This window comes from Sceloporus occidentalis, unplaced genomic scaffold (assembly GCF_023333645.1).
Source record: "Sceloporus occidentalis isolate IW3139 unplaced genomic scaffold, rSceOcc1.0.p SCAF_158, whole genome shotgun sequence".
NCBI lineage: Eukaryota > Metazoa > Chordata > Lepidosauria > Squamata > Phrynosomatidae > Sceloporus > Sceloporus occidentalis.
The window spans coordinates 1,528,543-1,555,492 of record NW_028317138.1 but is presented as its reverse complement, the minus strand read 5'-3'; the positions used below and the strand labels follow the sequence as shown (position 1 = coordinate 1,555,492).

General features: G+C 44.4%; 2 protein-coding genes across 2 annotated transcripts in view; both read left to right on the top strand.

Moving 5' to 3' along the window:
* Nucleotides 1-4,122, top strand: part of LOC149280179 (tripartite motif-containing protein 44-like) — a 54,293-nt gene extending 50,171 nt beyond the window's left edge. The window contains exons 5-7 of the mRNA XM_089500748.1: nucleotides 1,183-1,398; nucleotides 1,982-2,079; nucleotides 4,082-4,122. Coding sequence (XP_089356874.1) covers nucleotides 1,183-1,398; nucleotides 1,982-2,079; nucleotides 4,082-4,122 — 355 coding nt within the window. The remainder of the gene's footprint in view (nucleotides 1-1,182; nucleotides 1,399-1,981; nucleotides 2,080-4,081) is intronic.
* Nucleotides 4,123-16,065: 11,943 nt separating this feature from the next.
* LOC149280178 (low-density lipoprotein receptor class A domain-containing protein 3-like) overlaps nucleotides 16,066-26,950 on the top strand; it is a 36,710-nt gene continuing 25,825 nt past the window's right edge. Inside the window, exons 1-4 of the mRNA XM_089500747.1 lie at nucleotides 16,066-16,093; nucleotides 17,965-18,114; nucleotides 21,775-21,900; nucleotides 22,008-22,142. Coding sequence (XP_089356873.1) covers nucleotides 16,066-16,093; nucleotides 17,965-18,114; nucleotides 21,775-21,900; nucleotides 22,008-22,142 — 439 coding nt within the window. The remainder of the gene's footprint in view (nucleotides 16,094-17,964; nucleotides 18,115-21,774; nucleotides 21,901-22,007; nucleotides 22,143-26,950) is intronic.

Here is a 26,950-nt window from a genome sequence, read left to right as displayed (position 1 = left end):
ATGCAGTGTCTGTATGTTCAGTGTGTTTATCCGTGTGTTTATGTGCAGTGTCCGTATATGCAGTATGTAATGTATACGGTGTGTTGTGCATGTGCAGGACATGTTTGTATGTTCAGTGTCTGTGTATACAGTGTGATTGTGTGTTGTGTATGTGCAGCGTGTTGTGTATGAGTGTTCAGTGCCAGTATGTGCGGTGTCTGTGTATACAGTGTGTGTTGTGCATGCAGTGTGTTTATCTGTGTGTTTACGTGCTGTGTGTGTGTATGCAGTATGTAATGTATACTGTATGTTGTGCATGCAGTGTTTGTGTATGTGCAATGTGTGTTGTGTGTATGCAGTGTGTGTGTGTTGAGCATGCAGTTTGTGTGTTGTGTGCATGCAGTGTGTCTTTGTGCAGTGTGTTTTGAGCATGCAGATTGTGTGTTGTGTGCATGCAGTGAGTGTTGTGCATGCTGTATGTATGCAGTGTGTGTTGTGCATGCAGTGTGTGTGTTGTGCATGCAGTGTGTGTGTGTGTTGTGCATGCAGTGTGTGTGTTGTGCATGCAGTGTGTGTGTGTGTGATGTGCATGCAGTGTGTGTGTTGTGCATGCAGTGTGTGTGTGTTGTGCATGCAGTGTGTGTGTGTTGTGCATGCAGTGTGTGTTGTGCATGCAGTGTGTGTGTTGTGCATGAAGTGTGTGTGTTGTGCATGCAGTGTGTGTGTGCGTGTTGTGCATGCAGTGTGTGTGTGTTGTGCATGCAGTGTGTGTGCGTGCGTGTTGTGCATGCAGTGTGTGTGCGTGCGTGTTGTGCATGCAGTGTGTGTGTGTTGTGCATGCAGTGTGTGTGTGTTGTGCATGCAGTGTGTGTGTGTTGTGCATGCAGTGTGTGTGTGTGTGTGTGTTGTGCATGCAGTGTGTGTGTGTGTGCGTGTTGTGCATGCAGTGTGTGTGTGTGTTGTGCATGCAGTGTGTGTGTGTTGTGCATGCAGTGTGTGTGTGTTGTGCATGCAGTGTGTGTGTGTGTTGTGCATGCAGTGTGTGTGTGTGTTGTGCATGCAGTGTGTGTGTGTGTTGTGCATGCAGTGTGTGTGTGTGTGTGTGTTGTGCATGCAGTGTGTGTGTGTGTGCGTGTTGTGCATGCAGTGTGTGTGTATGTGCAGTGTATGCAGGCCGTCTATGCGTGCTCTGTATCTGTACAGGCCGTCTGTTCTGCGCATGCTCCGCACCCTCTCAGCCCGTGTCACACGCTCAGTCCCCGGCTGCAGGAATGAGTCCCCGGCGGCTGCGCTGAATGGACGCGGCTTCTCCCCCGAACCCCGCCAGGGGCCCGGCTCCTCACCAGCACCCAGCCAGGGGCCTGGCCCGCGCCCTACTCCGGGACATGTGGCTCCTGTACCTGCTCTTGGGCTCCGTGGGTAAGTGCCGTGTTACCCCACGTCCCCCATCTGTTGCCCCCGCTTGATGCTTCTGTGTGGTCACGTGCTCCAGGCGACGAGGGCCCGGTAGCCCCTCCCTGCAGAGGGCGGACAGACCCTCTCCCGGAATACAAACATATTTAAAGTGCGGGGTACTCGGGGGGGGGGTGTCTCTGCCCTCCCCCCCCCCAGCCCGTCACCCCCCGCCCCTCAGCCCCCTCCTGCCCCTGGGTGATACTTTGTCTCTGGCTCCTGTTTTGTCACTAGTGGGTGACAGTGGGGTAATTGTGCGAGAGGTACATGTGTTATTGTTTGTGGATCATGTCGGTTTATTTATCATTCTGTGGTGGGGGGGGGGGGGGTCATGCCCCCTCCGCCTCCAGTCTCTTTCCCCCTCTGTATACATCTGTCTCTCAGGGGTCTCGTATATATTTTGGTGTCTCGCTCGGGCCGGATTCATTGACTCGGCCGGCAGACGGATCCCACTTCAGGTCACCTCGACTCAAGTCAGCTTGAGTGCTCACTTACAGACGGCTGCAAAGCCTTCCCGCAATAATTCAACTCTGCAAAAAATTTACCCCAGGAGAAGGCAGATTCACCCCGAGCTAGATTACTACCCCCCGAATTTAACGGCGAGACGTGACTACAAAGTCACAGAAGACGGACCTCGGCAGTCTCATGGTCCGCACGTCTCGCAGCTCCACGGCCACTTCTTTCTTTTCTGAATTTTTTTCATCGTTTTTGAGTGTTTTCGGGGTGTTATCACTATAACTCGGGTCACCCCCTGAACCTCACTGAGTAGAGCCCCTCATAGACCTGTCTGTCTCCATCCCCCGTCTCTGTCTCCGTGTATTTAATCTCTTTCGCTATCTTTTCATTTCTCCGTCCCCGGTTTCCCAGTGAAGCTTCCAGAACGCGTTGTGTCCCCTCACCATATGATGGGCTTCCCGACTGTGAACGGCGGGGTTGTCGGCTGCTTGCGATCAGGTGTTCCTTATTGCCTTTGGTCTTGTTGAGTGAACCTTTTGTGTTTATCCACCTGTGGGTCTTGGCGTAGGAAGGTCCATGTTGGTGGCGACGACCCTGGCGCCTGAGATCTTATATTCTGTAGATTTGCCGGGACTGCCCTTAGGGTCTGCGGGGGGCTCGGGCAAGAAGAATATACGGGGGGCTCTTTTGCCTTTACGGGGGGGTGTTATTTAGAGCGATTGTGGTCTCTGCAGGTCTGAGGGAAAAGTTAGGGTCGGGATATGACATCATAACTCAGCCCTCCACATCACCAGGGAGGGCACTAAGCAATGGCGCCGGGGAATGGAGCCCCTCTTGCCCCTGCCAAAGGTTGGACCTCAATGCCGTTCCACCTCTTATTCACCAGTTCCACCCACGGTGGCATCTCCTAGAATTATCTTGTATAACGTTAAATTGGACCCTCCGGGGTCTGGTGTTTGAGCGTTACGTTAAGAAGCTGCTTGCTCCAACCATCTTTCTAAGGTCCCAGCGTTGGCCCAGCTCGCGGAATTGTTGCCAAACTGCCTCTAATCACCGTCTGTTTAAGAAATAGGCAGGGATCTTAACTTATAGGCGGGTCGGAATCATTCTATTATTATTTCATTTAAGCAATGCCGGTTTGCCGTTGCTATGGTTACGGATGCCACGAACAGATTGTCGGAATCGCCTTAAGAAGCGATCAGAGGGAGTAAAGAGACATCAAGTCTTTATCGGGTTTACCAGAAACATCTGATTTATAAAAGTTCAAATATATTTTGCTTTACTGAGAGAGTGGTAGATACACAGAACAGCTTCCCAGCAAAAGTGGTAGAGGGTAATCCAGTGAGGGCATATGGCTCCTGGATCTAAGACGAGACCAACGACTGATTAGGGTTTGCGTCTTTACAGCGGGGAAAAAATTCTATACTACTTGTTTTTTATTTGGAGTTTATTTTTAGTCTATTGGCCAAAAATTCTAACTTTAATTTGAAATTTGACTTTTTTATTTTATAGAATGTAGAACGTTTTCTGGGCTTTATCTTTTAATCTGCGTTTTGTGTTTTTAATTATTGTTATCTTTTATGGTAGGGGCAAAAGTTTAAAAAAAATATATATATATTTTTTTTTTAAATTATTCTGTCAATCAACCATTAAAATAAATCAGTGATTATAAAAAAAAAAAATAAAAAAAAATAATTTACATGAGCTGAAAGATTCTTGGCTAATAAGTTAACGTGTTTGCCTGTGAATTCAAGCCAGCTGTCCCACTTTTCGATCCGTGCCATATGCCGAGTGATAATCACGTGATTCTTGCAAGATTTTGGAACGAGGCATACGCTGCGTCTAATAACATTAAGCGAATGATTCTCCAGAATCGCCTCCGTTCATCGGGACATCCAGGGACACCGTGAAAAGGGACCACGCCATATTGTCCTGATTATAGGCCGCACCCTTATAGTTTGGGGCCATTTCAGAGAAAATGCACGTTAGTAGAAGGGTAAAACAGTATTTACTCCCTCACACTCTAACTCATTCTTACACTATTACTCTTACTTGCTCTCTCATTCTCACGCTATCTCACGCTCTCTTCCAGTGTCTCCCTACCTTCTCTGCTGACATCTTCCGAGTCACCGTCTCCTTTTCTGCAGCTCCGCTTGTTCTCTTTTCTCTTCTTGTTCTTCTCTCTTCTTTACAGCAGGAGAGACGGGGGCCGAAGGGGGCCGATCTGCCGGCTGATTCTATGTGATCTAGATTAGATCTCATATGAATGATCCAGAAATCGAAAAGGAGGCCGGGTTTGTTTATTCATTACCACAGATTTGTAACATGAAAATTAGCAATCATTCCCTATAAATTATGTGCATTTTTTTATACGGGACGTTTTCGGCATCGGAGCCGCGCAGAAGTGACAGCGTTCTCTTGGAATTATCATAAAATTGACAATCGCTCTGTAACTGGCTCGTTTCCTCGCATCTCTTCGCCTGGCGTCTGTCATCTCTTCCTTTGCGGCATAAAGTAAACAGACGCACTTAATATTTTGTCGCTAGGATTTAAAAAGCACAATTGTGCAGGAAGTGCCGTTAATGCGTTCCCCTGGTGGAAGCGTGTGCATGCGCGCTACTGAATACAGACCCGGCACCCATGCAGATAGATAGCTGCTCCAAGGAGAACCAATTATTTTCCCAGTCTATAGCTGCAAGGTGAATCAAATGCTGCAACAAAGATATGTTAGTGGGTTAAATTTATATCTTTTTTATTCCACAACCTAAATAATAAAATATTTTGTATTTAAAAGTAGAATTCTAGACATTCGCTTTCTGATTGGTATCTTTTGTGAAGCAGAGGATTCTCACCCGGCCGATAATGTTATCTGTTTTTGGGGGAGTTATAAAATATAATTCTAAAATATGACACACTCTAAATAGAGCTAGTTATTTAATAATATTTAATTTTGTATTATTATTTATATTACCCATAGCGGTCACGCGAACGAATGGATCGCCCGGAACGTAATTCTGTTACACAGTAACAAATAATGTTTTTTATTGTCCGATCCCTAATTATTAGTGAACTCTTTTATTGTATATATTTTTGTTACATTTTGGCTTCTCTGGATATTTCCTTAGTTCGTATTGTTGCTTTTTTGTGTCTTTATAGGCGTCTGAGCATTTTCAGAAGTGTCCGTTAGAATAGCTCATAAAGTGAAGCTCTTGAAATTGTTCCCCTCTCGTTATTCTTGTTTCCACTGATGTTGATTGTTTGTGTCGTCGTCCTTCGAATCTGTTTTTTTCTTCTTTCAATCTCCTCTCCTAAATGGTGTCATCTGGGTCAGATGGGTTAGAATGACTCGCCTCGTCTGTTAGAGATGAGATAAAATCCATATTCTACATCCGTTCCGTGTCCTTGGAAGCTCCTTCAAGGTCCAAATCGGCAATTCTCAAGCTCCGGGGTACATTGTAGGCTGTGGTTTGATGTGAACGCCGCTGTGGTTTGTGTCTCTTCAGCAGTCGTTCATTTTGATGGATGATAACATATTTTGGAAATTGTCAATTGAAGATTTGGTACAAAAGAACCCAAAAAACCCAAAGTCTACGGTGGGCAGACGCTTGGGCGATTACGTTGTTTTGAAAGTGCGTGCAGGTGGATGGTTTAGTACTTTAGTCATGGTGACAGGTCTGTCACGAACAAGTATTACTGGTTTCCTCCTTACGGTTGCTTTTGATGTAGTCTGATCATTGAACAAACTGTCTGCTTCTGGAAACCTATTTCGGGTCATTTTACGTATGTAATATGTCAAAACATAAGTGTGCTCTCCATTGATAGTTGGGTGGTTAAAATAATGAATAGCCAAGAAACACTGATTCCTGGGTAAATGATTAAAGGTGTTAAATCTTAGAACACTGAAGTGTTCTAGGTTAGGTCTACATGAAGCTGAAATTATCATTTCTAGTGAGAAGGAACCTTCAGCTACCAAATTTACTTCCCAAGCTGAAAAAGCTGGATAGACTTTGACATTCAGACGCTCTCCTTACATTTCAGTTTGAGCCTCTAGCTGGCGGTTTCTAGATTCCACATTCCGCCGGCAGACCAGGGGATTCCCGGCACATCCGTCTACCTCCCGCAGTACAATACCCTTCTTTCTTCATCGGAGTAGGTTCTGCCCAGGCATGTTTCTGACATTGAAGGTTTTTTAGGTGAGCTGTGAGGAGTAGACGCGTTAGAACCTCCAAACAGTTTCTTCATGTTTTACTATCAGTAACCACATCAGTGGCTGTGAAAACCAAATCATTGATCAATATAAAACCTTTTGCGGGGTGTCTGGTTCATCGTCTTGTACCTGGTCCTTGTTCCACTCCATGTGGCCCTATCTCCGTTTTTTGTACCCGATTTTCCTTGATACCAATTCATATTGCATGGTCAGCTCACCCATCTTTTCAGAAGAAGCTCACTGAGATCTGCTGTTTTCTATACACATTGTTGTGACTTTTAGGGCTATAGAACCCTGCGGTACACTCAGAGCCGGCCTTAGGTGTTCCGGCGCCCTGTGCGAACTACTCCTCTGGCCCCCCCCCCTCACTACCCCCCCTCTGCCCCTTCAAACTACCCCCCCTGCCCCTTCAAACTACCCCCCCCTCTGCCCCTTCAAACTACCCCCCCCCTGCCCCTTCAAACTAACCCCCCTGCCCCTTCCTTCAAACTATCCCCCCCCCTCCCTACTTCTCCTTATCCTAACTTACCTTGAGGAGTCCTGCCGGGATTTCATGTTGAGCGCCGGAATGCCGGCACCGCGACGGAGTCACGGAGAGTAAGGGGCGTTGAGCGGTTGCTGAGAACTTTACGAGCAACCGCTCGGCGCCCCTGCCCGGGACATAAATGAAAACATTTTTTTTTGTTGGTTTTTTTAACTTTATTTAACATCCTCCATGTTAAATAAAGTTTAAAAAAAAACTTTAACATGGAGGATGTTAAATAAAGTTAAAAAAAACAACAAAATAAACCAACAATGTTTTCATTTAGGTGCAGAGGGGGCAGCAGCGGACCCCGCGGCGGCGGCGGCGGCGCCCTCTGGTGTGTGGGGCCCTGTGAGGTCGCACACCCCAAAGGCCGGCCCTGGGTACACTCACACTCAACAAGCATTCTAAGCACCTAAGAAAGAGGAGCACCAGTGGGGGGAAAGAGGGGCACCAGTTGGAGGAAAGAGGTGCACCAGTGGGAGAAAAAGAGGTGCACCAGTGGGGGGGGGAAAGGAGGGGCACCAGTGGGAGGAAAGAGGTACACCAGTGGGAGGAAAGAGGTGCACCAGTGGGGGGGAGGAGGGGCACCAGTGGGAGGAAATAGGGGTACCAGTGGGGGGGAGGAGGGGCACCAGTGGGAGGAAATAGGGGTACCAGTGGGAGGAAAGAGGGGCACCTGAAAGGTGTTGGTTTTATGAGTAGGTTCCTGGTCGCTCATTGCTCGCAGTTAAAGTAAGACTCTCCCTAGATTGCTGAAAAAAAACAAGACTGTTTGTAGGCAATCAGCCTTTCAGTGCTTTACTTGTCAGACGCCCTATAGGTGTTTCATTTATTTAGTAAAAATGTCATAATTCACATCAGATTATTTTAACACTTCGCTATGATGCAAAACGTATGATGTCCCCTTAGAACTAAAAAGTAATTTTCTACCGTCTACAAAAAGAGACACATAAGCCCGCATCAATTTGTATTATTCGTATCGCAGTTGTATGCATATAAAAATGAACCATCATAAATACAATAAATGTAAAGATGAAGAAATTATAATCCTGAAAACTACATCGTACCAAAAACCTGTATTAGATTTTTTTTTTTATTTGAAGGACCATTAAATGATTTCTCATAACAGCATGTATGGCTGATTCTGGGCCATTCATATAGTAATAACAAATATATTTCTGCATGAACGTTCCGATCATCGTTTCAAAGTCACAGTCCATGGCGAATGTTCAATAAAGAGGCAGCCGAGGAATAATCTCTATGAAAGGTCGTAAGTAAGGGTGGATTTCCTTACCCTTATTTGTAGCAATATATATATATATATATATATATATATAAAGTGTTTGTGTGTATATATATTTAATTATAATTATATATTTATATATATATTTTTAGAGAGAGAGAGAGAGAGAGAGAAAAAATATAAACCTGCTTGTAGACATGAAGGCTTGTGGTCACTTTATGGGTATTTACCGAGGTCAACAATAGGCAATAAACGTTTATTCTGTGAGGTTTTTTTAATTTTTTAAATTTGTTTAAGGATGTTTAATGTCCCTGACATTCCCATGAAAGGAGAATTCATATTAAAGCAGTCTGCGGGCGCTCTGTGTCTGCATTTTTCAAACGGAAAAAAATAAAAATAAAACACCTGACCTAGAAGCTACAGCCCTGTTGCTGCAGCTGCCCTCCTCATCCATGGTCTGCCAATCAGTGGAAGGAAAGCTCCATTGAAAACGATCGGGGTGCTTTCTGCGTGTTTTCTTAGAGGTCCGCATAGACCCCCCGCTACAACATTCACCGGTGGTGTTGACAAGAGCTGAGTGTATCGCTTTCATGGAGATGTTCTCGGCCGCATAGATCTCCTCCGTGCAGAATAGCTGGGGTGCAGGTGGGGGGAAATGCATATCCAGGGGCATTTAAAGGGACCACGCAGCTTACATATATACATTACTTACATATACATTAATGTGTTTATGATGGTAATGAGTTCCAAGTTTTCTCCTTTGCGAGTGGCATTTAGCCTTTTGAGAGCGAGGAGGGTGGTCCGCATGTTGTTATATACCCTTCAGGCACTAGAAGGGTTAACGTATCTGCCTCCCCAGCCCTGACTTGCAGGCAGATTTCTCCCCTGCCCTCCCGTTCTCTCTCCATCCCAACACCTCATGCATTAACATTTCCATTAAAAGACACGACGACTGTGAGCCATTGTTATTTTAATTAAATCTGCTACACATTCACATAAAGCCTCTGTCACCGGGGCTCTCGGAGACAGCAGGGATTGTAGGAAGCGTTAAAAAGTATGGGGGCTCTTTATGCGGCGCACAACACTGTGTCCCCTAATGATCCTAACTGATTAGCACGGATTCTGTCAGGTTGTCTGATTCCATCTGAAGACGAGACCTCCGAGGTCCTGAAACTTTAACTAAAGACTCAATTTTCTCTTGGGCTGATGTAGCTATATGCATTTATCTAATCAGGTTTTAATAGATACAGTAACAATAGCCGAGTGTTACATGGTACAGATGGTATCGAAGGACTTATACATCTGTCTGACTACAGATGGTCTGGGTGGCTCATCCTAGAGGTAAAATTGTCAATTTGCATAGGCATACCAGGGATCTTCTTCCCAGAGCTGGCCCCTGGACCCCTTTCACTCCTGAACCTTATATTTTGGGACCTGGACACGGTCCAATGCCGCTCCCTTGCCTTTTCATTAAATACAGTAACCTGGAGTTCTGGTAATCGGCTTTACAGAACGTTCCCAGGTATGGCTGACGAAAACACATTTGCCAGACGGCACGCTGAACGCACACGCGATCACTAAAAGGGACTGCGTAGGAGGCTCATTACGGATCCATTTGTGTCCGACTGGTTTCCAACTTATCGTAGACTCCACTTTCTAACTACAAGGAACATTCAAAACAGAACATCTGAGATATTGATGGATCGACGAGATGGAGGACTTACTTTACCCAAGACGCTTTAGACGTAGACGCTAGTGACCACGTGTGAAGACATTGACGTTTATATTGGGGTAAATGGAATGGGTCTTGGTCAAAATGAGAAGGGTTTGGAAAGTCAGTGAGATCTTAGAGTAAAGAAGTTAGATCAGGATAGGCAAAGGGTAGAGAGCAGAGCTCTGTTGGCCGTCCAGTGCCTGGAGAAGACATCATTCTCCTCTGAGACCCAGTAGTCATAGGCAGATTCTGGGTTAAATTGGCCCCCGGCATTGGGGTCGATATAGTGTTGATATGGTCATTTGTGTCTTGGGGTATTTAAAGTTTAAAGGCCACCTGGAGAGGGCAACTCTATAGTTGGAGAAACAAAATATCTGTTCAAAATGTCTAAGAGTTTCCCAGCTTTTAGGAAAATCTAATATTTCTGCGTTGGGTTCCCATTAGAAACATTTTGTAGAACCTGAGAGATGTTTGGTGATTAATAACGCTCTCTCTGTTGAGTCGAGTTGAAATGCTAAGATATGCTGAGGTATTAGTACGTGCGCACTGTCCCGATCTTCAATTCCTCTTTGTAAGAAACTCAATAAATGTGTAAGTCTCAGTGATTTAACACTCTATGGCTATAGCTCCCATAATGGGATATATATTTTATCACCAGCATCAAGAACAAGTTCTGTGTTTCTCTTAAATGTAATTTTTTTTTAGCCAAATTAAAAAAATTGATGAGACGCGTTTACGAAGTTAAAACGTGGCGTCCGTTATAAACGAGGCACGGCCAGCGGGATTGCCGAACGCAATGGAGCATCTGTTACAAAAATTGCCCACATTTAAGATATATGTCCCTTTTTTTCCCTTCCGTGTTCTATAGTGTTTTTTTTTTTTGTTGTTTTTTTAATTTTAGTATAATAGCAGAGGCTTTTTGTGAAACGGCTTACGTGCATGATGTGATTTACAGTCACGCTTGGCGCTTTTATTTGGTGATAAAATTCTAAACGTTGCAATTTAAAAAAAATAAAAATAAAAAAAATAATAATAATAAAAAAGACCCAAACGGCTTATGTTTTGAGAGCGGACGGAGTCCTAGGGGGGATTCGCTTTATAATATTAAAGCAGTCTCTCGTCTTGGCGGGAATCACATGAGCCGTTCGCTGAGTATTTTTTAATTCACTTTGCTAGCCGGAGGCAAAAAAGAAAAAAAGTAATAGAGCCGGCAACAATAATTTCCTGATTGCGCTGGCAGAATGGGGTTAAAGATGGAGATGTAAATAATAACGGGGGGGAAAAATCTAGATTTCTTTCTTTTTAATAATGTAGCAGCTTTTCCGTGGCCTGGGGACACTATGGTTGCAAGATATTAAAAAAAAAGCTAGTGCATAGTGGTAAAAAACTGGTGCTATCGCCATAGCGACTGATGTATTGTTCTTGCTGATTGCAATAATTAGCCCCAGTAAAGATCTGTGTGAATATCATCAATGGGTTTTGATTGACATGCGTTTGAAGATTACACATCACCTGTATTCGAAGCACAGAATCTTTTGTTAATTGTGCTCAGTGTGAAGATACTCTTTTTTTCCCCCCTTCCCCTCCTCTGCTGAAAGACTGCGCCATGCATCAACAACCCCTTCTGTAACAAGACACTCCCTACTATTCCCTCTACTTTTTCCCATTTTTTTCTTTTGTGACTCTTGTGACTCTTCTTCTTGGATCTCGTATTTAAAGCACCTGCAGTGCTCCGGATGGAGCTGTATAACGCCTTTAAACTATTTATCGAGCTGCCAGGCATGCAGCATGAGGTTACGTCTCGCGGCATTTAGGATCTTACTCCCTTTTGGTTAGGTACAGAGGGAGCCACGTATAGTGATCCCATGAAGTCTACGATGGACTTACTTGCGGAACATGGCAGTATATGATGTCATATATTGGAGCATGTGGTTGGTATGCGATAATGGGTTAAGATGGAAGCGTTTAAGGGATTGCTAACCTACAGCATACTGCACTATCCCCCAAATTATCCAGTGGGCTCAGGACCCCTTGAAGGTAGTGGACTATAGGCATATACCTACAAAGTAATCTGTCGCTACATATAAAGAGCTCAGAGCCGCGTCTTCAGTATTCCTGTCTCAACGAGGAGCCCATCCATACCCCAAATAAAACATCAACCCGGGTATAATCCACATCATCATCATCATATATCCTCATTATTCCATTAATATCCTAATACAGGGGCGTCCAACCTGCGGCTCTCCAGCTGCTGCAGGACTACATCTCCCATCCTCCTCAGCCAGCCCCTTAGCTGAAAGAGCATTATGGGAGATGTAGTCCTTCAGCAGCTGGAGGGCCGCAGGTTGGACGCCCTTGTCCTAACGGGTCTTGATTTCTTCTCCATGTCTGGCTTTTAAAGCTTCTCTCTTGCAAACATTGGCACGAACCATCGTATCTCGTTCATCTTCCCTAAAAGCAATCAGCGCCGATATTTGACGCGGAACTATTCACAGCTCGAAGAAATAAAGAACCCGGAATAAGAGATTTCATATCTTCGCAGCCATTCCTTTCTTGCCGAGCCGACCGTGAGGATAACCGCGGCAAGCAGGGGGTTAAGCCGCTCTGAGAGCACAATTTGGTAATATATGCAGGAGATGAGGCTGATGCCCCCAGGTAACGACTTGAGTGGGCTGTCAAGTTTAATAAGCTTGCGATCTCTCTTGTGAACCGGACTCCCGTTCTGTCTATTAAAATATTAAACATTATATCCGTGTATATCTGCCGATTCCGGGGGACGTTCGCCGTCCGAAGACTGGGAGAAGCGTTTATCTTCCGACGGAGTTTAACCTCAACGGAGAGTCCTTGAAAATCCAGTCTTCCTCCTTCAAAAATCTAAAACGGGGGCAATTAAGTGAAATAGTTGGTTGTTAAAAGTTTCCATAGCGGGGGGTTAGTTTGTAATTATTATATTCGCAGCTCGCTTGGTCCTGACGTTCTCGTCTTTTCGGAGTGGCCAAGACCAAGCTGGAGGGGCGAGCAGAGGACCTCATCGGGACTCAAACACGTTCTGCGCTCGGAACAGAGGAGGTTTGTTTAACTAGAAGTAGAATTTTGGCTTCTTTTTTTTTTATCAGGAGGGTATGAAAGGGAGCTTTATAATGAACACAAGCGCCAAGGAAAAAAGTCTCCGACGGCTAAATTATTGATGTGCGGCCATTGAAGGGCACAACGTCACAGGGACCTCGCTACGGCACGGAGATGGGGCGATTGCCGGAAACATTACTTCCGTCTTCTCCGGGAAAAGCGAGCCCCGAGAGCAAACAAGGCTTGGATCGTTAATATCACGAGGGTTCAAAACAATAAAGTGCGGAATTTATTTATCACTAAGCTGTTTTGAGGAGCCCGCCAGCGTTCACGGCGTCAGAGGTTTTAAAGAAATAATCTTATTAATGGAAAAAAAAAAAATTAGGCAAAACAAAAAGGGAAGAGTAAAGAAAGTCTGAGTCCTTTTGTCTTTAGATGTTCCAAAATATTTCTGCCGCAGGTCACCTGACGTGCAGGGAAAGTACAGTGTGACGCGTTTTAAATATATTTTTAGGAAATATCTACATATTTCATCTTAAAAGGTCACACAATGAAAGTGCCAAACCCACCTGATGGAGACTTAATTGAATCGACGACTATATTAATTGATTGTTTTGTGTACGTAATACAGGGAGAGGAAAGGACCAAACCCCTTCCGCGTTTCACACCAGCGGTTCTTAGTCATTTTTATCCCCCCAGATTTTTATAGATTGTGGTAATATTTTGAAAAGTCACCTATTTTTTTTAGATTTGAAATAAAAATGTAATAAATAAATAAAAAAATAATATATATATATATATATATATATTGCAGCCCTACTATCCTTCCCTTCTCTCATCTCCACATTGAGCTGGTTCTTTGATATTCTCATATTGGCCCTCGAGCACTCGTCTGGACAGCCTTGACCCGCACAGGTTACAAAAAACCCTTCCACTAGTGCGATTTTCTCAGGACCAAGTTAAAAGCACGCGACGCTCCTGCATACGGCCGCCGGCCCGGCCAGTTAATTGTCTTGCAGACAGAATCTGCGTCTTCTACGAGTCTTTGTTTCCGTCGTATGCTTTTAATGCGTTTGTTGATGTTTTGGCCTTTCGTGCGAAACGCGTCTGTCACGTCCACGAGGCGTGTAATCCTGTTGGGTTAATCGGGTCTCAGAAGCTCGAGTCACGGACCCTGTAAATAACGACATTTATCTGCGTTTGACCCGATGTTCAGACCCCGGCTTTCGTGGTTTGGGTTCCGCTAACTGGGGTCACATCATAGGTGACGGATACATGCGCGAAGACCCATCAGAAGCTTCATCGAGATTCCTCTGTGTGCAGACAATCCACTGAAGCAGAAGCAAAGAGGATATTAAAACAGCAGCCTTTACGCTTTTAAAAAAAAATAATAAAAAAGTAACTTTTTTTCCTTTTTCTTCGTTCACGTTATCACACGGAATCGCTCCGTTCTCCGCGGGCCAACCAAGGAGAACCGCAGGACCCATTAAGCGACAGATGGACTCGATGTATCTTAAATGCGTCTCAAAGAAAATTCATACACTTTGTTTTCTTTGCGGCGGCATCTGTGATTTTCCATAAAATGTAGCGGTTTGTACTGTAATGGAGAAATGAGGCGTATTTTTCATCTTCTGTGCTTCATTTATTCTTTTTTGCTCTTTTTATTGAGCGCTGAAAAGATAAAGACATGACAAATAAGAAAAAAAATCTAAACATAATTGCTAGCACAAGGTAGCTAGAAGCCAGTCAGCTATGTGTGTATATATATATATATATATATATATATATATATATATATATATATATATATGTATATACCTGCATGGAGCCGGTTAAATCCCACCTGAGAATCTCACGTGCCGATCGTCTTAAGAAAAATAAAATCCCAGAAGCAATAAAAAAGCAATTATCGCAATACTTTCTGGTCCGCATTTCTGAAGTTTTTGTTTGATTAACCATTTAGCTAAGAATTCCGTAAGATCCTCCACATCACTCCAAAAAAATTGCTAATTTAATTTGCATTTTAATCCACATTAAAAAACCAAACCGGCAGGAGTGAATATTATTCTGAGTCGGCTGGCATAAAGCGGCTTGTTTGTTATCACTATGCATTACCGTTCAAAAGTTTGGGGTCACTTAGACATTTTCTTGGTTTTTGAAGAAAAGCAATTTTTGTCAATTAAAAAAAAACATCAAATGGATCAGAAATCTAGCGCAGACGGGGTTAATGCTGTAAATTACTATTGTAGCTGGAAACGGCTGATTTTTAGTGGAATCTCTTCATAGGTGTACAGAGGCCCTTTATCACTCCCATCACTCCTGAGTTCCAGTGGCCCTTTATCACTCCCATCACTCCTGTGTTCCAATGGCCTTTTATCACTCCCATCACTCCTGTGTTCCAATGGCCTTTTATCACTCCCATCACTCCTGTGTTCCAATGGCACTTTATCACTCCCATCACTCCTGTGTTCCAATGGCCTTTTATCACTCTCATCACTCCTGTGTTCCAATGGCCCTTTATCACTCCCATCACTCCTGTGTTCCAATGGCCCTTTATCACTCCCATCACTCCTGTGTTCCAATGGCCCTTTATCACTCCCATCACTCCTGTGTTCCAATGGCACATTGTGTTCGCTGATCTAACTTTTAGTTTAAAAGGCTAATTGATGGTTAGAAAACCCTTTAGCAATTACGTTACAGCCAGAAATTGCCTTGTTTTCCATGAAAGAAGCTGAGTGACCCCAAACTTTTAAATGGTAGTTAGTATATAAAAATATATTAAAAGAAAGCAGAAGAAAGGTAATATACAGTTTTTTTTTTAATAGTAAATAGTTGAAAAAGCAGCGTTGATGTGGATACATAATAACTTGAAGGAATTGTTGAATGGGGTTTATGGATCCTGATAATTGAGTTATTTAATCTTTCAAAAGATATTTGCGGCTTAGGACCCAGTTTAATGTTCTCATATAATTTTTATTTGTTTATCGGTGTAATGGCTTTGAGATATAGTTTAAAGATTTACGTTACAAGTAGACCAGAAGCAGCCCGTGGCAGAGACAGCATTCGCTAATTTATCTCCTATCCACACGTTCCCTCTTTTCCGTCCTTCTAAAGGCTGCCTTAACTAATCAACAACAATCAGCGACTTTACCGTCGGGGAGAGATGGGGAGGTAGAGATATGCAGATCTCAAGAACAGGAAATTAAGACGGATTCTTCCATTGCATACACATAAGGGGGGGTTATCCTTGCTTATTTCAACATGTAAACCCCCCCCCCAGCTATTTCCGTGCAGGTGATACATTGCATGTGATATATCTTCAGACCCCTTTAAAAAATAGTAATTTCCCACTGGCATACTTTTGAGATTTTTTTTGTAAACTTTTTTGCACCCCTACTTTGCTACAGTGTTGCTTTTACTCCATGTACTGGAAGCTGACGGGGCAGACAGGTGATGAAGCCTCACAGCTGATTCTACCCCTAATATATTTAAACTACTGCGACTGTTTCCATTTTGTTCCACCCCTGTCCTGTAGGCATGTTCGGCAGGAGGAAGCAAACCTCTTGCCAAATGATGTCATACATGCATCACTTCACTAAACCACATTAAAGACGAATGCCGTGTCTTCCGAAGCCCTGCTAGTTTTACTGTAGTTTGAATGAAAAATCTTCCACCCCACATACTCGGATAGTTTGAGTAGTAGTAGAAGCGCAGCAGAGCAAGCCTGCCGTTGTGCCCTGCTCTCCCCCGCGCGTTTTATGGCCTGTATCTAAACTCATGGCTCACCCTTGTACTTGGCAAATTAAAAGCCATAATTTTATTTAACACAGTTCATATTTCAGTCTGTTTTACTAGCCTAGAGTTATATATTTAATTAAAGTAATAAAAACCATATATCAGTGGTAGTGTATATTTAATTAATTAGCTGCGGAGATGGAATGGGAGGCAGAGTGATTCATGGAAGTACTTTTTAGCACATGCTTTTTACGCTTACTTTCCTTTTTATCCATATTTTCTTTTGACCTTGTTATAGTACATTATTTTGTATACATGCTCCATCTCTATGGAGCCTTACTTAAGCAGCCTCCTCGCTCCCTTGCACGGTCTCCTCTCTCCTTGTGGAGCCTTGAGGAGGCTTCTATCCCACGCAGGGCCTTATGTGGTTTCCTCCGTCCCCGTGGACCATTTCAATGTCTCCTCTCTCCCGGTGGAGCATTGTACAGCCTCCTCTTTGCCTATAGAGCCTTGCCTGAAATGTCTTCCCGTGGAGCCTTTCCCAGTTGGGCTTTGTGGGTCCTCCTGGCTCCCCGTGGATCCCCGTACAGCCTCGTGGCTCTCTGCAGATCCTTGTGCGGAACCTCGCATGGCCTTCTCTGCACTTCTGAAGCCTCACGTGGCCTCATCTTTCCATGCAGAGCTTTGTGCTGCCTCTTGCTCCTCCAATTTTGTTCCTTTCAGATTTTTCACACTCGGGCCTCAATGCCAGTGTTACACAAATGATTAGAAAATGTTTTTTTATTTAGCTTAATATTTAAAAATTAAATCTGCTCTCGCCCATCATCCTCATGGTTTTCATGCTGCTTTGACCCCACTTCCGGAGCTTTGGGATTTCTTTTTTTTAGCCACTCACTTTCGCGGAGCAATGAACAAGGGCAATATGAGGAATATGGCAACTCTTTTTCACAGCAGGACTTGGGCCGCTGACAGCAGCTAGAAGATTGTTAGTTTCTAAAACACTGCACTCGGAGAACTTCGGACCATAGCGATAATGGAAGTACCATTTTTATACAATAAATGAGTTTGGTTCCTGTAAAATATCCCATTTAATCATGTATGTAGCCAGTACTGCTTCAATGGCCAATGTAGGCATTTGTCCACCATACAGACTCTTCGTAGGCTCCACCATTCAGACTCTTCGTAGGCTCCACCATTCAGACTCTTCGTAGGCTCCACCATTCAGACTCTTCGTAGGCTCCACCATTCAGACTCTTCACAGGCTCCACCATTCAGACTCTTCGTAGGCTCCACCATTCAGACTCTTCACAGGCTCCACCATTCAGACTCTTCGTAGGTTCCACCATTCAGACTCTTCGTAGGCTCCACCATTCAGACTCTTCGTAGGCTCCACCATTCAGACCGCTCTCTAGAAATCCTATACTGTTCAACCAGTTTCCCCATTTTAGATTTTTTTACTGGCAGGTGTCCCATCATGTGGATTATACTGAATTCTGGGTTGTATCCAACATTGTAACCAGTTGACACATATAGGTACTGAAGTTAATCTTTGATTATAAAGTGATGGGTTCTTCTCTATTTTGCAGCGGAGAGCCAGCTCCTACCTGGAAACAACTTCACCACAGAATGTAACATCCCCGGCAGCTTCCGCTGTAGTGACGGGCGATGTATCCCCGGCGCCTGGCAATGTGATGGGTTACTCGACTGCTTTGACGAGAGCGACGAGAAAGAATGCCGTAAGTTACGCAAGTCTTCAAATTTAGATTTGCCTTATCCATGAAGGTCCACCAAGCTGCAGAGCTTTGCCACCGTGACTTTCCGAGGTTTAAAAATTTAGCGCGACCTCCTGTGAGGATACGTGCGACAGAGAATTTTGGTCTGCCAAGAAATTACTATAAATTCTTAGCGTCGTTCTTCAGAAGATTAAACAGAATCTTGGCTGTACTTGGTGTGGCGACCATAACTCTCCTAATATTTATAGAGGATAATAAGATCTGGATTTCTTTAGCTTTAAAGACGGCACGGTCTTCATTATTATCTCATGAAATTATAGCCCATCCACCAAAATCCTTGCTACCTCCTTCTCTTATTGGAAATCACAGGTCCCATTTGGTATAATTCAATTTTTGGGTTTATTAAAGAATATGTTTATTTAATCTGCGTGTATGCATCGTCTTTGCTTGGACAGCTTCATTAATCAATCCTTCCTCCTAATTTTGTTTTTGGCAAGCGTCCCACTCATATGTTTTGAATGGCCGTTCCTGCTTAGAACTTTTCCGTTAGAACCATCATCAAGTTCCTCTGCCATTTTAAGCATTCATCCTATTTTTTAACTGCTTTTCCCCGCTGGAAGCTTTTAGCTCACGAGCACCCAGAGGTAGAGTTGTTGTTCTGCTCCAAGGGCACTTGTTTAATAAGCCGTTGAGCAGGACAACCCAGGAATAAACCAGCTTTGTTACTTTGTAGCACAGGAAATTCCAAAGCAAAAGCTAGCCGAACGAATCTATAAGAGGGTATCCTTTGAAGTGATGCGTTCCATTAACACTATTGGTAGGGTTAAAGAGGGAGTAATGGGTATTTGTTGTCCTTCCTAGGTAATAACTACTAAGGTTTAGCAGATAAACGATCTTGAGGGCTTCTACCTCCTGCGTCTTGCTCTCCCTTGTGGGCTTTAGTGACAGAAAAGATCACCTAAGCGTATTTCAGACCTGCACTCAGTAGTGTTTGTCTAGGTGCAAGCTGCTTTTAGAAGAAGGTAAAGTAAGGCCGTAGAGAGTTTTTGTAATGAAGAAGGATACAGATAGAAAAACACGTTCTAAGCTGATTGGGTTCCAAAGTTACCTAAATATCACCCAGAATGCAATTCATGGGTGGATGTAGATAATCGTTCTACACAGTATCCCAAGCAGACAAAGAAACAAACTTCACTCTGTGACTTTTCGTTGGAGTTTTTGTTAACTATACAGTCAAACAGACATTTTCAAAACAGAATTTTGGAATTCCATCGTAAATGGAATGTCGGTCATTCAAAGATCTATTGGACTTGTAACAAAACTCTCAATGTATTCCGTATATCACACACCCGAACATTTACTAACCTTCTTGCTTTTTGCTCATAGACAATGGTATGGTCCATTAACAATCACCCGGGTGAAGCTCTGCTGCCTCCTCTGGCCAGCTAGAGAACTGCATTGATCAGAATAACCGTTTCGCAGTGTTGTTGATAGAGGCTGTGAATTCGGCAGATCACTCTGTTTAAAGCAGATGGATTAAAATGTATTACATGCAGGGAACTGTCAAGGCCTCCATAATTTTATTCATCATCCCTAACAAATGAAACCCTTACACCACCCTTATACACCACTTGTATGTCGTCCGATCCATCCTAAATACCCCCAGCCACTCAATGAGCTATTCCTCAACTCATTTCATGCTTCGTTCATTCATCCCACTCTCTTATTCACATCAAACTGTATCATTTACTGTATAATCATTGCCATTATAGATAATTAGGCAATTACATGGAAACTGTCATCAGAGAATTCCCAAATGTTGGCGTTAAACCCGGAAGAGGCATTTGTTTCATTTGGGTATAACGTGGATCTCTAGCACCTCTGTGGACACCCCCATTGTTGTTTTGGTGTGAATTACTCTTTAATTGAAGTTCTAACTTGTCGGACATTAATATTGATTAATATAAGTAATATTAAAGAGTCCCTCCCCCCTGGTTGTATTCTATTTGTGATGTTGGTCATTACATGATAAGAAACATGAATATGGCCATATTAGCCCAAGAAAAAATAAAGTCTATAGCAAAGGTTGATTCCTTTTATTGGACCAAGATATAAAACAATGTAAAGTTATATAAGCTTTAGAGACCTCAGAGGTCTCTTGTCCAGGTGGAATCTGTTTATACATAAAAAACACGTCTTTATTCTTCCAGTCCCATCATCACCAGATACCGCTTCCTCAGACGCATCAGACTGTTTGAAATGTAATCTGTAACAGATAGTTGTATCTGATCTCTCATTGTCACGTCCTATTGTTCTTTTTCCTCCTCTTTTGTCTTCATGTGGGTCAGAGAAAGGCGGACATTACCGGAGAATGGGATCCTTGTTTACAGGTAACTGCCGGTCCCGGCCATTATATGTTTACGACGCAGACGTCGTATCGGCGTCGGGCTGCGTTCCGATTTAATTGTAATCGCTACAAACTAATAAAACATATTCTTTGTGATACTTTGTATCAAATTTATCGGCATTGGTGGACTCTCCGCGGCATGTTCTGGAAGGACAAAACCTTATTATATAATTCTGTTTCCTCTAAAGGATGGTTTGGGTGTTTTCAGTTTTCATAGCTTGCCCGCTTCTCCTTTTAATATAAAATACAACGTAACGACCTCTCAGTTATCCCCCCCCCCCAATCATACGTTTCATAAGAGCTGCTTCTTATTACAGAATGATAAATGCTCTTCGATTAGAACTATTGTTTCTGGAATTGGGGCTGTCCGAGGAATAGGGTGAATCAAGGCTTTTTCTGTGGCCCGGTTATCCCCGTCTCACTTCTGCTCCACGCTCTCCTTTTTTTCTGTTGTAATAACATTTTTTTTTTACTCCAATGAATGTTGTCATTACAAGATTAACAACAGAATGACATCATAATCAGGACGAAACAAAGAGAAAACAAATTCCATAACTGTAAAGAGGATAAGGCAAAGAGTGAAAACTAGGACTGATTCTGGAAATCCAGGAATGCTGGCACGTGTGGCTCCTTTCATCTGCACAGTCAGAGGGAATCCATCCTTTTACGGGTCGGAATGAGCAGATCTGGCGTCGGATCGCTTCTTCCTTGGCTTCTTTTCACCTAGAGAGGGGTCAACACCCTTGAAATAGCATCTAATGCCAATTATTCCGCTTCCCAAACGCCTCTAACAAAGATTTCCGACCCTGTATAAAGGAAATCTGTAAGCGAAAGAAACGGCCCTCTGTTGAAAGCTTTTATGTTTTAACCGAACGTAGCCCCTCGCCGCGTCCCGCAATGGCAGCCGGGTGGGGGTGGGGTGCCGACAGAAATCTAACCGGTTATGGGAAATAGCGGATGTTATACTGCAGAGTAAAGTAAGTCTGCACAAAGATTTATTGTAGAGCTTAATGACACACAAACCAAAGAATATGCCTCTGGTTTCCATAGTGACAGAACTTGCCCTTTCAAACTCTTTCCCGGTGACGCCGTCTCGCGGTAACCCTTCGTGGATCCGTGATATTCCTCCTTGTATCTCTTCCTATTCACGTTGGGATTATGTTTTCCCATTCTCCCCATTTTTTTATTAAGCGTTTGCGATCTTTGCGTTTTTCTGTAGACTCATCGTTTGACTTTTTTTTTTCTTTCCCTTGCAGCTAAAGCCAAGTCCAAGTGCGGCCCCACGTTCTTCCCCTGCGCCAGCGGCATCCACTGCATCATCGGGCGCTTCCAGTGCAACGGCTTCGAAAACTGTCCGGACGGCAGCGACGAAGACAACTGCAGTGAGTACTCTACTGGTTCATGCTGGATGGGGATGCTGGGAGTGGAGGTGCATTTTGGGATCCTTGTCCACAGACCCCTGACACCCCGTCTGCTTCTTTTTTTCCAGCTGCTCACCCTTTGCTCTGTTCCACATCGCGATTCCACTGCAAGAACAACATGTGCATCCATAAGAGCTTCGTGTGCAACGGGGAAAACAACTGCAAGGATAATAGCGACGAAGAGAACTGCCCCAACCCGCAAGGTAAGGTTTCAGATCCCGAATAGTGACTCCTGGCGGGCCGTGGTGGGCCGTGGTACAAAGACATGATGCAGACCCAGGAGCGTAGTCTCCATTCTACTTCCACCAACAAAGGGTCCGCCAACCCCATCCATCCAACAAATAAACCAAAGTGGCAAAATCAGGCAATCAGCCGAAATTCTAATTCCTGGTCTTAATTCAGATAATGCTGCGTGGCAGCCGGCAGCATACGGTGTACCCGACGCTTTTCGCACACGAGAGGCCCCCTAATTCTGCATTATTTTCAGTGACACTCAGTGCTGCTTTATTCTTGTGCCGCAACATCTCTCAATATGAGATTCCCTTTCCGTTTATAATATTGCTTTCAATGTTAAATTGTTTAGAATTCTAGTCCGTATTCATAAAACCCTTATATGAAAAGGTAAAGGAAGCTATATAAAGCAACTTGTTTTGATGGGAGCCAAACGAGGGGGAAAGGGGGGAGGGAAAGGAGGGAGATGGTGAGAGGAAAAAAGAGGGAGATGGAGATGAGGGGAGAAGGAGATGGGGGGAGGAAAAAGCAGGATGGTAGAGGGGAGGAAAAGGGGGAGGTGGAGGGGAGGAAAAGAAGGAGATGGGGAGGAAAGGAGGGAGATGGAGGGGAGGAAGAGAGGGAGATGGGGGGAGGAAGGTAGGGAGATGGGGGGAGGAAGGGAGGGAGATGGGGGGGAGGAAGGGAGGGAGATGGGGGGAGGAAGGGAGGGAGATGGGGGGGAGGAAGGGAGGGAGATGGGGGGGGGAGGAAGGGAGGGAGATGGGGGGGGCACAGGGATTTGGGTTCCAATGAAGGACTGGTCATATTAAACAGGTATCACAACCCCCTTAATTCTATCTCCGGGATTGAAAAAACAGAAGCACCAAAGGTAGGTGAGACCCCGGAGCGTAATGTAACAAATGCAATGTTTATATCGTCATTATATACATTACACCTGACCTTCCGCTACATAATTACCCGGTTAATTACCCCGATAAAGCAATGCGCATCCGTCAGGTTCATCCCTGCCAAGCGGCTCTATTTGTTTTCTCCGAGTGAGCGACGAAAGAATAGAGACTAATTTCTGCGATAATTATAGATATTGAATATGTTGCCTGTTTTCACGACGAATCGGAGAAGTACTTGGTGCCAAAAAATGCTGAATCGGGAGAGAAACCTTTAGAAGCTAACTTGTCATCTGTGAATCCCCTCCACCCCTCGGTCAATATTAAGGAGGTGGTGGTCCGAAAGATCGCGGGGGGTAGAATGAAATTGGAAGATGAAGCGTTATTCTGCTTCCCCGTGCATTTATTTTATTGATTGTGGGAAATATGTCGATCTCCCGGGAACTCCGTGTTACTGATTAATGTTCCGGTATTAATTAAAAGCACCCGTGTTCTTACCCAGAATACCTTGCTGCATTGCTATGTATATTACGAGCCGAGGCGTTATCCACAATCCCTCCTTGCATTGCATTCATTACCGGAGCTGTGTGAAGCCGTGGCACATCGTTACCCATAATCCCTCGGTGCGGTGGAATGACTCCGATTCGGGTGACCTTTTTGCTCTGTTGATTACCGATCAGACAAATTGCGCAATCAGTGCGTTATTTATGACGGGGACGTATATATGGCACAAATTCCCGGCTGCGATGGTAGATTAATGTAGCGAGCAATCACGCCTTAACGCGGGTCATTACTGGCGGCCCCCCTGGCTGCCTGGCACGCAGATAGAGAGATCATTAGCCAGACCCCAACACAGCTTCAGAGGAAGATATATGCGCATGATTTAAAAGGCCGGCCACTACCCAGAATGCACCAGAATCATCATAGAAAGCGGTAGGAGAGCTCGTTAGTAGGGATGGATGTCTTTTCGTACAGAGCGTTGCCCAAAGGAGGCACAAACCTGGTATCCGTAACTTTCCAAGGCCGACTCGGCTCCTCGGGACTCCTCATTATCACTTTTATCACACCTCGAGCCCTGTCATGCCCTTTGCTCTTCGCATTCAATTGCGCTTATGTATCATTTTTCTGCAATACACCCCAAAATCCTAGTATATGTCCCATATTCACTCGATTTTAGGACTAGTTTTTTTTTTCCCCAGGAAAAAAAAAATCTGAAAAAACAACCTTATTTTATAATCGAGGTGGTCCTTGCTGGACTTCCGCCGCCTACTTTAGCCCCCCTCCCCGGGCACATTGTATGCGGACTTGCCAGATTCTTAACTGCAAGCCAATGTGTGGACACGCGTAGGTGCGGGTCACGTGAGTTTACACCGTCATGTAAGGAATGACCTTCACGTCTCCCGCAGCCCCGTCTCCCGCAGCCCCGTCTCCCGCAGCCCCCCTCTTGTCAAGTTATGGAGAGAAGTTCTCCCGGAAAAAAAACACATTATCGGGGCTCTTAGGGCTGTAGAGCCCTGCGATACCCTCATACCCAGCAAACATTCCGACCTCCTAGAAAAGAGGGGCATCATAGATATTTATCCATTATTATTATTTGTTTATTATTATTAATAATATTATCTTTTATTTATACGGTGCCCACAATTTCCGCAGCACTTCTTACAGTCGATACATCCAAAGGGTCCGACAAAACCAGAACCGCCGACACATTACATAGAGAGGGCTCGGCTCGCTAAGTTATAATCCGTGGGTTTTCAATACATGGAATCTCCACCCAGTGGAAGCCGATAAAAAGAACCCCCCCCAAAAAAACTCCTTTCTGTGCTCTGTTTCAGATTCTGTTTTCCCAGATCTTGCCTTAATTCAGATTTGTGTTACCGTGCGAAGCTCTAGATGTTGCAGCCTAGATAGGGTTAAATTCGGCTTTTATTTCCAACCTCCAGTCTGTCGGCGACCTTATTAAATTGTAACGTGTTCTTTTTTTTTTTTTTTTTTGTTTCTTCATACGTGTGACACGGGGGTGCCGTGTTCCAGACCACTGGGATCCTTTTTTCTCTCTCTCAATGCTGCTGGAACTCGTCCAAATTGCCCCAGTTTCTATGGCAACATCATTTTTAGAGTACGTGCAAAATAAAGCTGGCTTCTCGGGGGTCTTCTGGCAGGCTGCCAGGTCACCCATAAAGCTGCAGTGCCATTGTGCCGCCTGATTGTTTAGATGTTCATTAATTCTACGGCAAGCTGTTTTGGGGTAATATCCGTCGGATAAGTCGCTTGCCTTCCGACGGCGTCTTCTGTGTATATGATGATATTGATTTTTTTGTTTTTTACCTCGTTTCTATTTCCCTGCGGAGAGTGTAAAACAACCAAAGTACGTCTCTCGTAGCGTACGGGGCGCAGCCATGCGCGTGTCCCCTATTCCGGAAAACTGGAAAAAAACAAAACAGTTTTAGTCGTTCTGATGCTGAAGAGCTAGCGTTTTTTTTTTTTGTTTTTTTTTTTAAGTGCAGTTTTTTAGGGGGAAAAAAACATTTTCCAGTAAAAACCAGCACAGGAGGGCCGAGAAGCTACATACCCCATACCACCCAAAATTTCCAGCAGTCAAACCAGGATACCTTTAATATGTGGGTGTGGTTAAAGGCGTGGCTAGGGGTGGAGCTTTACCAGGACTTTTTATGTGACCCTATTGATCGTTGTAACTGAGTGATTTAGAATCATAATAACGTTGTGTTCTATTTAAACATTTGTATTTGTAAACAAATAACCTTTATAAACACATTTTTGTTGCTTTTAGGGCTGTAGCACCCTGTGACATCCTCATACCCAGCAAACATTCTGTGCGCCTAGAAAAGAGGGGTATCGGGGGAGGAAAGAGGGGCTTCAGGGAGTAAAGAGGCGTATCGGGGGAGGAAAGAGGGGCATCAGGGGAGGCAAGGGAGGAGCATAGCTAACTGGTATTGGTAACATTGAATTTGATGTCATTAATACCCAAGCAATTCTTTAAATCCCTTATTTTACGTCATTAGCGGATGACTTTGCCCTTGTAGTGAAGTGGTTTATAACGGGGGTCCGGAGGGGGGGGCACAGTGTAGGGGTCACACCAGAGTATCATTTGTCGCTGTTATTATCATTTCTGGCACTGGAGCAAGGAAAGGTTGCGCATGCGGGGCAAGGACACTAAGCCGCCTGGAAACGGGTCCCCACGGTTTGTGCAGCCTTTAAGGACGAGCTCCCGTTGAGCGGGTTTATTTCTTTTACAGCCTGACAGTTTGCTTGTTCTTCCCAGAGGCTCGGCGTGACATTAGTCCTCGGCGCAAACAATTGTACCGACTCTGATTTCCACTGAAATGCGTTTTACGCGGGGCTTCCTGCGGCGTTAAAAGCTTTTCCGCTGCGCGCGCGCCGTTAAGCAGAGCGACTCCGGCTCTTTCCCTTCCGAAGCCGGACGAGCCTCACACCGCGCCAGCATAACTCTCGGAGAGTACAGAGGTCATTAAAAGAATTAATTGTGCCGGATCCTTTTATGCTTTCATTTAGAAATCATCTGAAATTGTTAACTAACGTTCACACAAACCATTATTCCCGGCATCCCTCGTCGACATACATGATCCCCTTAGTTTGGTTCTGCCATCCATTACTGTGGACAATACAAAGCTGGAGTTGACTATGTACCGCGGCGTTCATAGGGTTAAACTTAGTGCTTTATCCGTAGGTGATCGTGGCAGTTTCCATGAAGAATTCTTGACATGAATTATCATCGCAGGAGCTGATTTCAATCTCCCCCCTCGGGCTATAAGGAATGTATCTGCGGGATATCCAACCCCCGCGGCGGCCATTCCCGGGGTTACCCAATTACCGATAACGCAGGCGGCGTCAGCGAAGGGGCAGAACATCCC